Source organism: Cydia splendana, chromosome 20 (genome assembly GCF_910591565.1).
Source record: "Cydia splendana chromosome 20, ilCydSple1.2, whole genome shotgun sequence".
NCBI lineage: Eukaryota > Metazoa > Arthropoda > Insecta > Lepidoptera > Tortricidae > Cydia > Cydia splendana.
Genome location: NC_085979.1, coordinates 8,158,258 through 8,172,617, shown reverse-complemented (window position 1 = coordinate 8,172,617; position 14,360 = coordinate 8,158,258). Strand labels below are relative to the sequence as shown.

At 39.2% G+C, this 14,360-nt stretch overlaps 2 protein-coding genes across 4 annotated transcripts in view; one reads left to right on the top strand and one right to left on the bottom strand.

The window, feature by feature from the left end:
* LOC134800753 (divergent protein kinase domain 2A) overlaps positions 1-3,316 on the bottom strand; it is a 77,425-nt gene extending 74,109 nt beyond the window's left edge. The window contains exons 1-3 of the mRNA XM_063773294.1: positions 2,597-3,316; positions 1,914-2,095; positions 277-1,353 (exon numbers count right to left, since the gene is read on the bottom strand). Coding sequence (XP_063629364.1) covers positions 918-1,353; positions 1,914-2,095; positions 2,597-3,217 — 1,239 coding nt within the window. The 5' untranslated portion in view covers positions 3,218-3,316 and the 3' untranslated portion in view covers positions 277-917. The remainder of the gene's footprint in view (positions 1-276; positions 1,354-1,913; positions 2,096-2,596) is intronic.
* Positions 3,317-4,630: 1,314 nt separating this feature from the next.
* Positions 4,631-14,360, top strand: part of LOC134800710 (mediator of RNA polymerase II transcription subunit 25-like) — a 41,162-nt gene continuing 31,432 nt past the window's right edge. For all 3 annotated transcript variants that reach the window (XM_063773220.1, XM_063773221.1, XM_063773222.1), the window contains exons 1-8: positions 4,631-4,888; positions 4,985-5,143; positions 5,920-6,083; positions 6,984-7,138; positions 7,915-8,015; positions 10,962-11,124; positions 12,116-12,277; positions 12,968-13,165. In XM_063773220.1, the coding sequence (XP_063629290.1) occupies positions 4,767-4,888; positions 4,985-5,143; positions 5,920-6,083; positions 6,984-7,138; positions 7,915-8,015; positions 10,962-11,124; positions 12,116-12,277; positions 12,968-13,165 (1,224 nt within the window). In that variant the 5' untranslated portion in view covers positions 4,631-4,766. The remainder of the gene's footprint in view (positions 4,889-4,984; positions 5,144-5,919; positions 6,084-6,983; positions 7,139-7,914; positions 8,016-10,961; positions 11,125-12,115; positions 12,278-12,967; positions 13,166-14,360) is intronic.

The following is a 14,360-nucleotide window of genomic DNA, read 5'->3' as shown; positions in this document are numbered from 1 at the left end:
TTTTATAATGCAAAATACTATATCAGTAAAGAACCTCGCTTATATGTATAGCAACGTTGATATCACAGTATAACTCAAAATAAATGAGATTCAAAAGCAATTCTGTAACAGTGGCATATTGCCTACACTATATCCACAATATCAATAAATCCAGAAAAAATAGTATTAACAGTACAATTAATATAGTATAAAATATGTTCTATTGTCAGTTGATCCTTGCATTTCATTCAAAGAGTAGGTAGTATATGGTTACACTCCTTAAACAATTTCATTAACATATACTCTGTATCTTTAGGTATTTAAATAAAAGTAAACAAAATGTACCCTCTAATGGCTCCTTAAGCCAGTTGAAAACATTACATGATCAAATAATGTAGGTTAAAGTCAGGTCGTTCAGTGACTGATCTAGGCGGTTTTGTATTTTGGTCGGTTAACCAATAAATGTTTCTAACTACCCGAAAATTTACAAATTGTTTGGTTACTTTTATTTAAATACCTAAAGATACAGACGTAGGTATCAACACCAGAGAAAAGTCTAAAAAAGTACTTTACTATAGTTCGTTTTTTTAGCATTAGAAATAAGGTAAACAATCTTGATGCGTCTTTTAATTGAAAAACACATTTTAAAAATAAGTTACAGCAAATATGTAACAATTATGAATCTAATACGATCATTTATATTCTTCTGCTTTCATAAGTAATAGTTATTGATTTTTAAAAAGCGTTTAAAAGACATGTCAAGATCGCTTACCTTCTTTCAAGTTCTTTCTAATGCTAAAAAAAACGAACTATAGAGAGATAGATACCGATATTCGATGTTGGCAGTAGGCCCCCTCAGTAAATGAAGAATCATTTACCAACAACAGCAATCAATGAGATCATGAATTGAATTAACATTTCTCTTACTTTTTTAATTATCATCTCACAGTCATGGTACCAACAATCTTTTCATCCATAAGCATCTCTTTAACAACATGTTGTAGCTTGGTTATACTGCTAAACCTGTCCTCTCCATTCAGACAGCCTTTCAAAAGCTTGTCTAAATAAGGCCTGTATGCATTGACATCCTTAGGTATTGGATACAAGAGTGGCATGTCATCTCCTGCTAAAATGTAGCAAGCAGCCCAAAGGTTATGATCACTCAAATGGTGTTTACACATGTTTTCAATGGAAAAAGTGAATCCGGAGCCCATGATCTCTCGGCTGTACCGTTGGTACCAGGACGGGAGATCCTTTCCAGGGTAGATGTGTTTGTCGAGGATGATAACATCTTCAAGGTCAACGAAAGAGATGTCGTCCTTTTCGTTGGCAACTATGTTGTCTAAAGACCAGTCCATGAGATAGAAGCGAAATCTGGAAACAAAAATCAAATCATGTGAGGGGTTGGGATTATAGACACAAACCTCATAAGGCCCAATGTGCATTACAATGTACACTCTGTTTCAATCTAATTTGAACCTTTCAAAAACTACATAGGTAGCATTTCTTTTGTTTCATTGTTTTCTAAAATGTCACCCTAATCTCCTATACAAGGTTCAAATTAAAAATAGGGAAACTTTGTATGGTGGGCCTTATGAGGGTAGACATTTCCTCTTAGGCAATAACTCAGAAAGTAGTTAAGGATGATGTATCATGAAGTCTTGTATATGTCAGCTGCAGCTTTGATAGTGTGAAAATGTGAGTAAACACCAAAAAATGATACTTTTCTAGTACATAATTGATTCCGAACTGATCATTTCTCTCTCCAAACTTTTTTTTACCTGAGTGCCATATTGCGCCTCAGAAACATGCCGTACCATATTGCGCCGAGGGGGGTGGGGGTGGGGTGTCTGGTTTGGTCGATTTGGGTGTCGGCGGGCCGGGGTTTGGAGACCCCTGATTTACAGATTCGGAATACTCAATAAGCATCTCACCTGTCATGTTTAAAAGTGAAATCCATAGCAGCGTCCAGGATCTTCTTGGCAAACTTTAGTTTCCGATGCCAGGGGACATGCAGCAGGGACGCTAAAGATTCTCCCTCGTGGGCCTCTACAACAAGTCTGCCGCACACCCCTCCATAGGCTGGGACCGGCCAACCTTTGGATTTTGGGATCACCTGCACAGATTTAATTCATCACTAGTAGAACATCTGATTATGGCTAAAACAGCCGATTGCAGATAAAAAAAAAAAAAAAAACTAGTAGAATGTTACATCACACACCTCAACATTGGCAGAATCTACCTAAATTAAGCGAGCAGTAAAAGCCACTATAAAAAAAAGATATGGCTTCCTAGCATTTTCAGAAGTTAAAAGAGTATTGTTCTAGTACATGATTTAAAATATCAACAAGTAGCTATAATTTGCCTGTGAAAAACCTAAAAAGTAAGAGAAAAAAGTTCCTATTAAGAATCAACTAGCCAAGATGGGGAAATTTTGTATGATCACCACATAATGTAAGATTAAAAGATAAAGATAAAAGATTTTTATTCATGATGATCACAAAACATGTACGAACATGTACAGACAACAACAGCAAGAACAGAAGAGAACAATAAGTGTCCATCATGAAACACACACAGTATTATACAGTTAAATAAGTAAAGGTTGTTTATGAACCTTCAATATCAAGGGTTCTGGATTAATGCTTAAACTTGTCCATATATTGATTAGATCAGATTTAGAATCAGTCAATTTCTTGTTACTAGTATTTATGAAATCCAGGATGCCTGTAGAGTACGGGCAGAACACAAGCCCCTTCCTCGGCTCCGTATCTGGCCAGCTGAAGTTATAATGAACCAAATCCTTGATTTTATTAATAATGTTACTCAAATTTAACAAATCTCTTGGGTTACAGTCATCTTTTAACTGCCAACTCTTACACAATTTCGAGTCAAACTCATGTAGCTCCCAATTCTGTGCTAACTTCTTTAAAACAACTCGACGATTCGATTTTGTGTACCCGTAGTATACATTCTTAGCGTTGAACATGCGAGACCAATGGTTGCCGCTTTCCAACATTATCTGGTTAGAATACAGTTCCGGACAAACGGATACACCGTAGCAGGCCGGGCAGCGGTCTAAATCAGTAATATGCATCACCACAGGGGATTTTAAATCGCCGAATAATAAAACAGAAATTGAAAAGGAAATCGTAAAAACTATGATCATAAATAAAAAACGGGTGCATAGTCGTCGTCGTAAGAATCGCATGTATAATTTGTCCCATGTTCGAGTCATTTGGTCCGAGTTACTTTTCAATACAATTTAAGTAATACAATGTAAATTTATTTGAAAATAAGAATTTGATTTTGGGCGAGCCGATAGCTATTTTGTTTGACATTTAAACGTCAAATCGAAAGTCAATAAACAAACTTAAGCTACGTTCTCATTATTCGATCGCATGCGCATGGTCACTTTCAAGGGCCCAACGTTTTCTGTTCTCTTTCACGGCGCAGCAACTAGTATCATTTCTCTCTCCTCGCTCTTTTAAAAATGCCGTTTGTCAAAAAAGGACAACCATACTGTTGACAAGATGGACTTCAAATCAAGTGTTGCCTTTTTTGATGCGCCCAGGCTGTGTATGTTGCGTAAAAGCGTATATGTGTGCTCTTTTAGGGATGTCAAAAGTCGATTTTAATCATGTTATATATCGATAAACGCTACACAGCGGAACGAAATAGCGAATAATTGAAGCTGCAATATCTTCGTTAAATATTAACATAATTGAAATGCTAATGGATAATGAATATATTATAATGTAATAAAATAATTCAATTATTGCGGAACACATATTTTAGTAGGTATTTATGTATTTTAATTCAATATCTGAACTTTCCTTTGGTTCCCTGCTGGGGCGTGACGATAAAATTGTGATCTGATAACCACAATAAAGAATAAAAGCGTTTTTGTTCATTTTAGGTATCGTTAAACCTTTAAAGTAAAATTAAAATTGCAAGAATTATCGATAGTTTATCGATATGACTTTATCGACATGGCTACAGCAAGGTGGGCCTCGTTGTTAATCGTACACTAAACAAAAGTGGCAACAGTGACAGCTCGCTGAGACGGGATCTCTATATATTAAATCTATGGTCACTTTAAAGCCGTAACAGACTACCTACCGCACCTCACCGCGACCTTGGTGCGCTACACCCAAAAGTGAGAGCGAGAAAAAGATTCTCTTCGTCTGTTTTATGGCTCCTCTACACGAATGGCCAACGCCGGCCAATCCAAGGGACGCAGCCATACGGTAGACTGAGATAGCTATATCACTTGCTCCCTCTAATACATAAATGCGTCCCTTGGATTGGCCGGCGTTGCCCATTCGTGTAGAGGAGCCATTACGGCTTTTTGATATTACTCGCGCATGGTAACGGTAACATGTTGCTGAAGCGGCGAGTTATGTTTGTCTCATTTCAATCATAGACTGAGAGAATTATACTATCTTTATCTTACACTAGTACTAGCACCCAAAAGAAAAGGATGAGTATAGTTTTCCTAGTTCTTACTGACTGACAAATTGGTTTGACCAACTATATGCTGTTTATAGCAAAGAATATCTTTACAGTGAAATTTACGGTTTTATAACGTAGCCTCGAATAGTTTAGTCAGCTGTCAAAATTCTCAACTGTCAAAACAAGTTGCGTTTTGGGGTTTGAGTTCAAGAGCTGAAGCTTCGGTTTTCTGCCCGTGTTTAAGTTTAAAATTCAGTATTTAAACAACAAGCAATATGATAAACAGTGTATAATGTTTAATTATTAAATATCCGCTTTATAAAACCCCAAAAATGGTGGTAAATGCCCCAGAAACGCCTATACAGGCGGAGTTGATATTCGTCATCGAGGCTACCTCAACAAATGGGGCATATATAAGCGAGTTAAAAACGAATTACATTATACCTACTCTTGAGTAAGTCAAGTTTAAAAAGAGTATTATTTGTTATATCTCTCTATTTGTACGAGTTGACTGTATGTACAATGTACTACATGCATTCCTTATATCTAGGTATTTCCACGGAGGCGCGCTAGAAGAGGGTGGTGGAAATGGCTCTGTCTATGGCATTGTAACATATCAGGCGGCAGACAACTTGCTGGCTCTGCCGGTGAACACATTTGGACCATTCACATGTCCACAAACGGCTATAGAAACAATTGATAAGATACAGTAGGTACTTTTTGTATTATAATCAACTGCAATTAATAAAAAGGCTATTTGGTTTATTTACGACATTTAGTAGGTACAATTGACTATTCACAGAAGGGTATGGTGGGTTTAAGTTAAACTATATTGGATAAATCCAATAAGTATATAGGTGGACTTTATTGTGCAGTCTCAAGCGCAAAGTATATTTTACAAATCCTGGTTTAATATGTAAAAAAAAGTTTGATACAATTTTGTTCATCAGTGTCACACTTTGATTTGGACATTTTACAAAGTAAATTGATAACTCATAGGGTCAATGCGTCAGTTCACCATCCAGTATTTGTTCCCATCCACTTGGCAAAGTTAGAATAGAATAGAATATTTTTATTGACAAAAGAAATTTTATTGACACAGGTGGATCCCAAACTAGGCTATGCCTGTGACTTGGGCTCCTAGAATGCAATTGACATTAGAAAATTTAACAGAAAAAGAAAAAAGAAAGCCTATATACGTCCCACTGCTGGGCACTTTGAATTTGATATGAATGTTTCAATTCATTATTATTTGTTCTTTAATATGTAAATTTAATGTTAGTGTGTAAGATATTTGCTATGCCCTACCAGGGTATCAGTGCCTCTTACTTTGCAAATACCATCTGTGTAATGTAATGTACTTGATTATGCAAATAAATATTGCACTTGAAGCATATGGATCCTTCTCTAAAGGAAAGCCACCTTCAATGACCTTTTAAATATGACTGATCTTTTAACACAGAAATTCCATATTTTTTTTAACAGGTTTATAGGAGGCCAAGCTGAAAGCCGGGCTTGCATCACTGAGGCCCTGGTGGCAGCCGCTGCATGTTTCGAGGAGCTCGGACGGACGGACGTGTCGAGACATGTCTTACTGCTGTGCTGTTCTCCTCCTTATTCAGCATATGCTGGAGGTTTGGTGCCACCAGGTGAGCTAACACTTTTCTCACATTTAATTCTGAATGTGTTATTATGTTATTTCAGTCAGTCTCAGTACAAAAAATACTAAGGTTGACTGAAGTAGCATGACAAATACGAACGTTTCCGAGAAAATACAATAGCAAAGGATTAAGCAGTACATATGTACCAAAGAAAATTTGAAATAGAGTTACTGTCATGGTAAATTATGTAACTACAGTACATTTACTGCCATCTTTCGACAGACGATTAAAACTGTTAGAACGCCATTTGACTTTTCATTATTGACTGATACGTGTTAACTTGTTAAATATTACTAACTACCTTTAGCCTATAGTCACTTGACTATAGGCTAAAGATAGTAGATAGATGTAGATGGCGTTAATATTAAATTTAACACATATCAGTGAAAGAATAAAGATCAAAGTCAAATGGCGTTGTAACAGTTTTATGTTCTGTCGAAAGATGGCAGTAAATTTACAGTGGCTACATAATTTAGTTTGACAATCCGTCTCTATACACTCTATTCTCTTTCTCTTCTTTCTCGCGTTATCCCGGCATCTTGCCACGGCTCATGGGAGCCTGGGGTCCGCTTGACAAGTAATCCTATGATTTGACGTAGGCACTAGTTTTTAGGAAAGCGACTGCCATCTGACCTTCCAACCCAGAGGGGAAACTAGGCCTTATTGAGATTAGTCCGGTTTCCTCACGATGTTTTCCTTCACCGAAAAGCAACTGGTAAATATCAAATGATGTTTCGTAAATAAGTTCTTTCGTAAAAAACTCATTGGTACAAGCCGGGGTTTGAACCTGCGACCTCCGGATTGAAAGTCGCACGCTCTTACCGCTAGACCACCAGCGCTTCACACACTCTATTCTCTTTGTCTGTACTAATAATGAAATGTCATCAGGTGCTCCAGGGACCATAGAGCTGGCAGCCCGGCTCCTAGGCTCCAGCGGGGCTCAACTCTCCATAGCCGCAGCCCGGAGACTCCCAGCACTCTTGAAGCTGTATGAACATGCGGGTGGTGACGCGCACCATGCACAACTAAGGAATTATGCTAAGGTACAATTTTGCCCGCTTTGCTCCATTCCCCTTAGAATATCAATAATTTCGTTTTTTTAATTGCTTGCTAAGCAATAGGCATAGGAATAGGTGTCTTAAGACGAAAGTCTTCAACCAGTGTGTGTTGCCAGTGATGACGTACCGCACAGAGACGTGGTCGCTCTCAATGGGCCTCATAAGATGGCTCAAGGTCACCCAAAGACCAATGGAGCGAGCTATGCTCAGAGTTTCCCTGCGTGATCGAATCAGAAATGAGCAGATCCCCAGGAGAACCAAAGTTTTCGACATAGCTCAGAGAATTGCCAGACTTAAGTGGCAGTGGGCGGGCCACATTGCTCGCAGGAGATGATGATGATGATGTAGCAATAGGGATGTTTCCTCTACTTAAAATAAATTATTTCACACCGTACACAAAATAAAGCACCAGATAATTATTAGAAAAACATAGAGAGCAGTTATTTTTAAACACAATTAACAGTAGGTGAGTTGACCGTGACGTCACTATACTCGTTTTCATATAAATTCCATATTAGCAAATCGTTTTGACAGTTCTAAAACACAAGCTGATTTGACTAGTAGGGAAATAGCCTATTTCAAAATTCAAAGTTCGCGGTAGGCCCTTGTATGTATATGCAAAGCAGAGAAGCAGTGGTATCTATTTTAGACTTTCTTATAGTGATATTTTGATCTAAGATTTGCCAATAAAATAGCCATGACCCTGTTTTTTACAGGAAAAACATTGTAACCACTGGTCAGTTTAAATAATCTCTTTTTAGGACCCTCGGCACCTAGTATTACTTCGAGGGTACAGTTTAAAGGAGCGCCCACCGAGCCCCGCGCCGCCTCCCGCACCAGAAGCGCCTCCAGACATTTATGGGTATGTACTCCCGAACATTCTATACTTACCATAAGGGGCTATTCATAAATTACGTCATTTCAAATTAGGGGGGGGGGGGTCTGGACAGCGGGCATGACGTAGGAGGAAACGGGGTCGTTCGAAGCATGTTTTTTTGATGATTTTAGGGGGGGGGGGGGGGGGGGGGTCGAAAATCGTCAAAAATCGATGACGTAATTTATGGACAGCCCATAATACCTACTCAAATTCATACAAGTCGCAATAGGGTATTTCACTGTATTTAAAATAAATTATTTTACACCATGCACGAAATTAACCACCAGAAGATTAATAAATAGAAACCTAGAGAGAATAGATTTGATTAGATTCATTGAGAAAGGTATGTTGAGATGGTTTGGACACGTGGAAAGAATGAGTGAAAGAAGGCTAACAAAGAGAGTGTATAAGGGAGAAATGGAAGTGGGAGTTGGAAGGGGTAGCACCCTAAACCGGCGAGCGTGTATGAGGAATGTTATGAAAGTGAAGGAAGCGAAAGAGGTATGTCAGGATCGTAGCAAGTGGAAATCCGTGGTCTCTGCCTACCCCTTCGGGAAATAGGCGTGATTATATGTATGTATGTAGAAGATTAATAGAGAAACGTAGACAGCAGTTATTTTAGACACAGTTTCTATTTTTAAACCCGTATAAAACTATAAATAGTAGGTAATTCGATTGTGACGTCACATGCTAGTGTTTCATATAAATTTCATACTAGCAAAATCGTTTTGACAGTACGGAAAAAGAAACTGATTTGACTAGTAGTCAAATACCCTATTTAAGGAAATTTCATCAGCTTGATTGATCAGTATACAAGATTACGTCATATAAAACTAAATACTCTGATGATTCATCTTATTTCCCGTACATATACCTATCTCTGTACTCTATGGGTCGGGTATTTACCAGCCAGTAGCATTTGTTATCTCTCTTAGGCTAGTTGTTTACTGTGAACGTATTTATTTTATTAAATATGTAGTATCATTTGTTAGATTAAAAACATATTCTATGTTCAGTTTAGTCCTAGTGGTCTTAAGTGCTAGAATTAAACGAAGAAAAGTCTGCAGCGATGTTGATAGCCCACGCAGTACAAGTTTTATTTATACGTCATATTTTCATAGAAGTTTGACGTTTAAAATAACACTTGCACTCCGTGTGCTATCAACATCGCTGCAGATTTTTATAGGACTAAATCTAGTCATCTTAGTTTAAAAATTGTTTGTTACAAAATATGGTGCAATAATTGCCTGTGTTCTTGGTTATTGTGGTGTTTTCTGTATTTTGTGGTTTGAATAATCTTCTAAGGCACAGCAATACAAATAAAAATCCAAAATTTGCTAGTGAAATTTAAATCTATGGTTCAGGAGATAGAGTTGATTTTGTAATGTTTCAAAATGCAACACTGTTCTAATTGAAAATATTTTAATTTCAAAGTTAGCGCTTGAAAACTTATCAATCATAGACATATTGTCGGGGACCGTACTGTGGCATCTACTTCAGTATGCTTATCCTCCTAAGTCCCTATGTACAATTTTTTGTACATATTCCAGAATCTATTTTGAACTTTTATTGCAACTAAGGGTTCCAATTTCAAAAACAAAACAATTGCTTCTGGGTCTCAGGTGGTTAATTGCGCCATCAATGTTTTACATTAATTTACGAGATTTAAGGTCGGTTGCATTTGTGGGCCCCTTTGAAGCGTTCGCTAAATATTATTGTAGGTTCTCTGTTCTCTGTTGTTTTCATAGTTCTCTGTTGAATGATGTTGATCAGTCGGTTAGTGTGGTTGATGCAACTGGTCCTTAATATTCCTTAGTTATAGTTCGCTTTTTTAGCATTAGAAAAAGATTACGCGATCTTGACGTGTCTTTTAATTGAAAAACGCTTTTTAAAAATCAGTAGTTATTACTTATGAAAGCAAAATAATGTAAATAATCGTATATGATTCATAATGGTTACATATTTGCCGTGACTTATTTACCAAAAGTGTTTTTCAATAAAAAGGTACGTCAAGATTGTTTACCTTTTTTCTAGTGCTAAAAAACGAACTATAGTGTATGGGTTTAAAGTTATAACTATGGGAAAGATCAACAAGTCCACCCAAACTGAAGATAATGTGCAAGTGGAGAAACACGGGCCACGTGTGTTAGGAACGCGTTGTGACAGAAATTGCTATGAAAAGTGTTGGTTGAGAACTGTGGCTGCGGTGTCGCGGCAGTGTGGTGACGACTCTTCGGTTGACGGGTACAGTCAACTGTAAAAATATGGGTGTAGCCAACTTATTCAAAAATATGTCCCATAGTTCTTAATTCGCTGACATAAGAGCTATGGGACATATGTTTGAGATGATTTGTGCACCCATATTTTTACACTTGACTGTACTTGGCCCATTTTTATTTCGAGCTGTATACGCCATACTTTTAGTTTTTTTTTAATGGTTGAGTGAAGGCTGAGATTTTCGATTCAGCACGGGCAAAAATTCTTTCGGATGTCCGCCTACACTCATTCATCGATTTTTTTTTAATTTGTTGTATCATATTTTGTGATAGGTAACTGTAATAATTTTTATTTTTCAATTCACTTTTTAAAAATTTTAAAATGGTGGGGCTATGTGCATACGCGAGATCTAAAAAAAACTCACTAGCTACAGATGTAGTGCATAATTGTTTTCCATCGTATTTTCTCGGAATCGTTCGTATTTGTCATGCTACTTCAGTCAAGCTCAGTACTTTTGTACTGAGACTGACTGAAATAACATAACACGCTCGTGCGTTTCCGTGAAAATTCGATGGTAAAGGATTATGCACTACATTACATCTGTGTTTCGATGGTAATTTGACAAAAAAGTACTATTTATCAATCAAAAGTTGAGCACATAGCATCATAGGTGGGTGCAACGTCGATGTTTGACCCCGTTATCTATTTCCTTAGGCAAGGCCGCGGGGCTCCGGCGGCGGCGCCGCGGCCGCCGCAGTTCCGGCCGACGGCCGCCGTGCGCCCCAACACGGGCTGGCTGCCGCCGCCGCGCAACCCCTTATACGACAACTCGGCGCTCGTCAGGCAGTTGACGCAGCCCTCCTATCCACCTCCACAGGTATACCCACTTTCTGAGTCATAATAATATTGCTATCGTGACGTCACAAACAAGAATGGCAGCTGCCTATTTATCTATAGATTTTTTTTTATTTATTGTTTATAGTAAAAAAAAATTCTTTGCGATATTGGCGATGTTATTGTTATGAATTAAAAATACCAGGCTCCAATTTCACCACGGTGACAGGTGCGACAATTGTAAAACATCACTGTTGCTGACGTCACAGGCATCCATGGGCTACGGTTACCGCTTACCATCGGGCGGGCCGTATTCCTGTTTGCCACCATCATTGTTTTATTAAAAAAAAACTTTATTATATCGGAAAAAAACAGATATTTCTCTTGCTAAGTTTATGACAATTGTCACAAGAAACACTACAATTGTCACGAAATTCCGACATATAACTCATTACCTGTCAAGAATTACCTCTAAATCTTGACAATTGTCAGAAACGTCGCAAAAGAAATATCTGTTTTTTTCCGATATAATAAAGTTTTTTTAAATAATACAATGATGGTGGCAAACAGGAATACGGCCCGCCCGATGGTAAGTGGTAACCGTAGCCCATAGATGCCTGTGACGTCAGCAACAGTGATTTTACAATTGTCGCACCTGTCACCGTGGTGAAATTGGGGCCTGGACTGGTTTAGATGGACCGTTACTCTTAACATTGTGGGCAATGGTACATACTTAGTTATTCTTCTTAGGGCCACTTGCACCATTCCACTAATCCGGGTTAACCGGATAAAGGTTCCGTCACACAGGCGCGTTTTCCGGGCGGGGCGTGAGCGCGGCGTGAGCGTTTTATATATAAAAGCGGCACGCGCCGCCCGCAAAACGCGCCTGTGTGACGGAGCCTTAAACTTGGAGTTACCATGGTTACCAGTACAATTTGACACTAAGTTAACGGTTTAACCGCTTAACCCCCGGTTAGTGGGATGGTGCAAGTCGGTGTTAGTATGCTATTAATGACTTGTACCCTTATTTCCAGCCCGGTATCCAACGCATGCCCGGCATGATGGCGGCAGGCCCATCGACCGGGGCAGCACCGACTCCTCAACGGACTTACATATGGAGCGGCGTGTTAGAGTGGATGGAGAAAGGAAAAAACCCTGGCGACCAGCAGAAGGTTACCAAGCATCTCCCGTGCCAGGTGAGTGTCATAGAAACTGAAATAAATGTCATATAAGGTAAACGTAGTAAGGTAAACTAGTGCATGACATGCTAATGCCCAAATGATGACACCTTGCTGTCCCGTCTTTTGACAATGACTTAAGTTTCAAGATGACATGTACTGGGACCGCGTCGAGCACCAGTACGTTTACCTTACTCAGTGGTGAATTTGCAGTCTTTGCCGCCCTAGGCCTCAGGCCCTGTAGCCACCCCTTTCGCAGCACCCATCATATTGACTACATTTTAAGTTATTGCTTGTTATCATCAGCGAATTTTTTGTCACAATTTGCCGCCCCTATTTTTTTGCCGCCCTAGGCCCGGGCCTAGTGGGCCTTAGGGCAAATCCGCCATTGGAATTTTATCCTTATTCTTTCACTGGTATGCGTTAATTAGTTAAATATTAAAATTAACGCCATCTACTCGACTGTAGGCCAAAGGTTATGGCGCCAACGCTCGAAAAGATTGCACCATACCTTTGGCCTACTTTCGAGTAGAGATGGCGTTAATATTAATATTTAACAAGTTAACACATCAGTGAAAGATCAAAGTCGAATGGCGTTCTAACAGTTTTAATCTTCTGTCGAAAGATGGCAGTAAATGTACTGTAGCTTCATAATTTACCATGACAGTAACTCTCTATTTCAAATTCTCTTTGCCTTTACCCTTTCAGGTATCAGCCAACTCGAAGGACATAGAGCCAGAGCTGAAGGTAGATACGTGGCCCAACAAACTCCTGATGCAGCTGATGCCAAAACAGCTGATCAGCAACATCGGAGGACAGTATCTCAAGGATAGCAAGTCTGTGCTGTTCCATCTTCAGCAAAACGAGGCCTTGGATGCACTTACCAAAGTCATGGTCAACGGATTTGTAAGTATATTAAAAAAAAAACATTCTATGTCTTAATAATATAAAAATTTTACCTTCCAATAAAATTGGTATTATGTTTCCTTCCACGTCGGATATCTTCATTGAGAGAGCAACGCGATCGTCGACCGATAGGTGCCGCTAGCGTCTATGTAGTCGCTCCGCCCCTCGCCGTGACGTAGTTCCGCTTCCTTCCTGCCAACCATTGCTCGCTTCACGCTGCTCGCCGCGGCCATGTCATTGTTGAGGAGAAGTACCGTCGGCATAAAAGTAGCCTAGAAGCCTGCCAGGAAGGCATTACTCAGATATCCGACGTGGAAGGAAACATAATACCAATTTTATTGGAAGGTAAATTTTTTATATTATGTGTTCCGTTCCACGTCGGATATCTTCATTGAGACCTGTTTATTATCTCCTGGTGGCGAGTCAGCGGGCGCGCAAGCGTTAGGGCTACACCTACTGTCATAGAACTCAGCGAAAGAATAAATATATACGACATATTGCAACCCATGAAATCACAGTGACTCGTTATAATGATACATTACAGGAAATTGAGAATTTAAATTGTAATCCCAGGTTCGAATCTGACGTTAAACTGGTTTGAGAGATTTCTCATTCGAAATCGCTTCCGAACCGCAGAATCTCGGCGAGTCATGATCCCAATTAACTTAAGCCAAAATATCGCTAAGTGGATAGTTTTCCAGCCACTTTAGTTATCAAGTACATCGTGGATCGAAAGCAATCGTAGGCGAGGCCGGCTTAGATGAGACTGTGGCTGAAATAAATAAGCGCAGTGTCCCCTAACATTTGTGTAATTCTCGCAAGTTGACGTACCCAGACTACCTACTTACTGGGTCTATACATTATTCCGGAGCTTCTAAGAGTCAAGTCGGTAAGACACGTTATCTGGTTTAGAGCCGAATTTCGGACACAAAATAATAGCGTGAAAGTTAACTATGCAATTACCCGGGCTACAGTGTAGTAGACTAAGGTCATTGACCCTGCGGTCTGATGCTAACAGCAAATGTGCGGCAGCTCTTCTATCGTACTTCTTCTAACGTACCTAACGTTGTAGGGCTATTCAAATTAGGGCAAGTAGATTTCTCGCGTCCCAAGCTGGTGGTTTGGGAGGCGCTGGTCTCGCTATTAATGGCGTTGGAAGAAGGCATAGTGTCCGATAGTGGTTCACATACAGCAC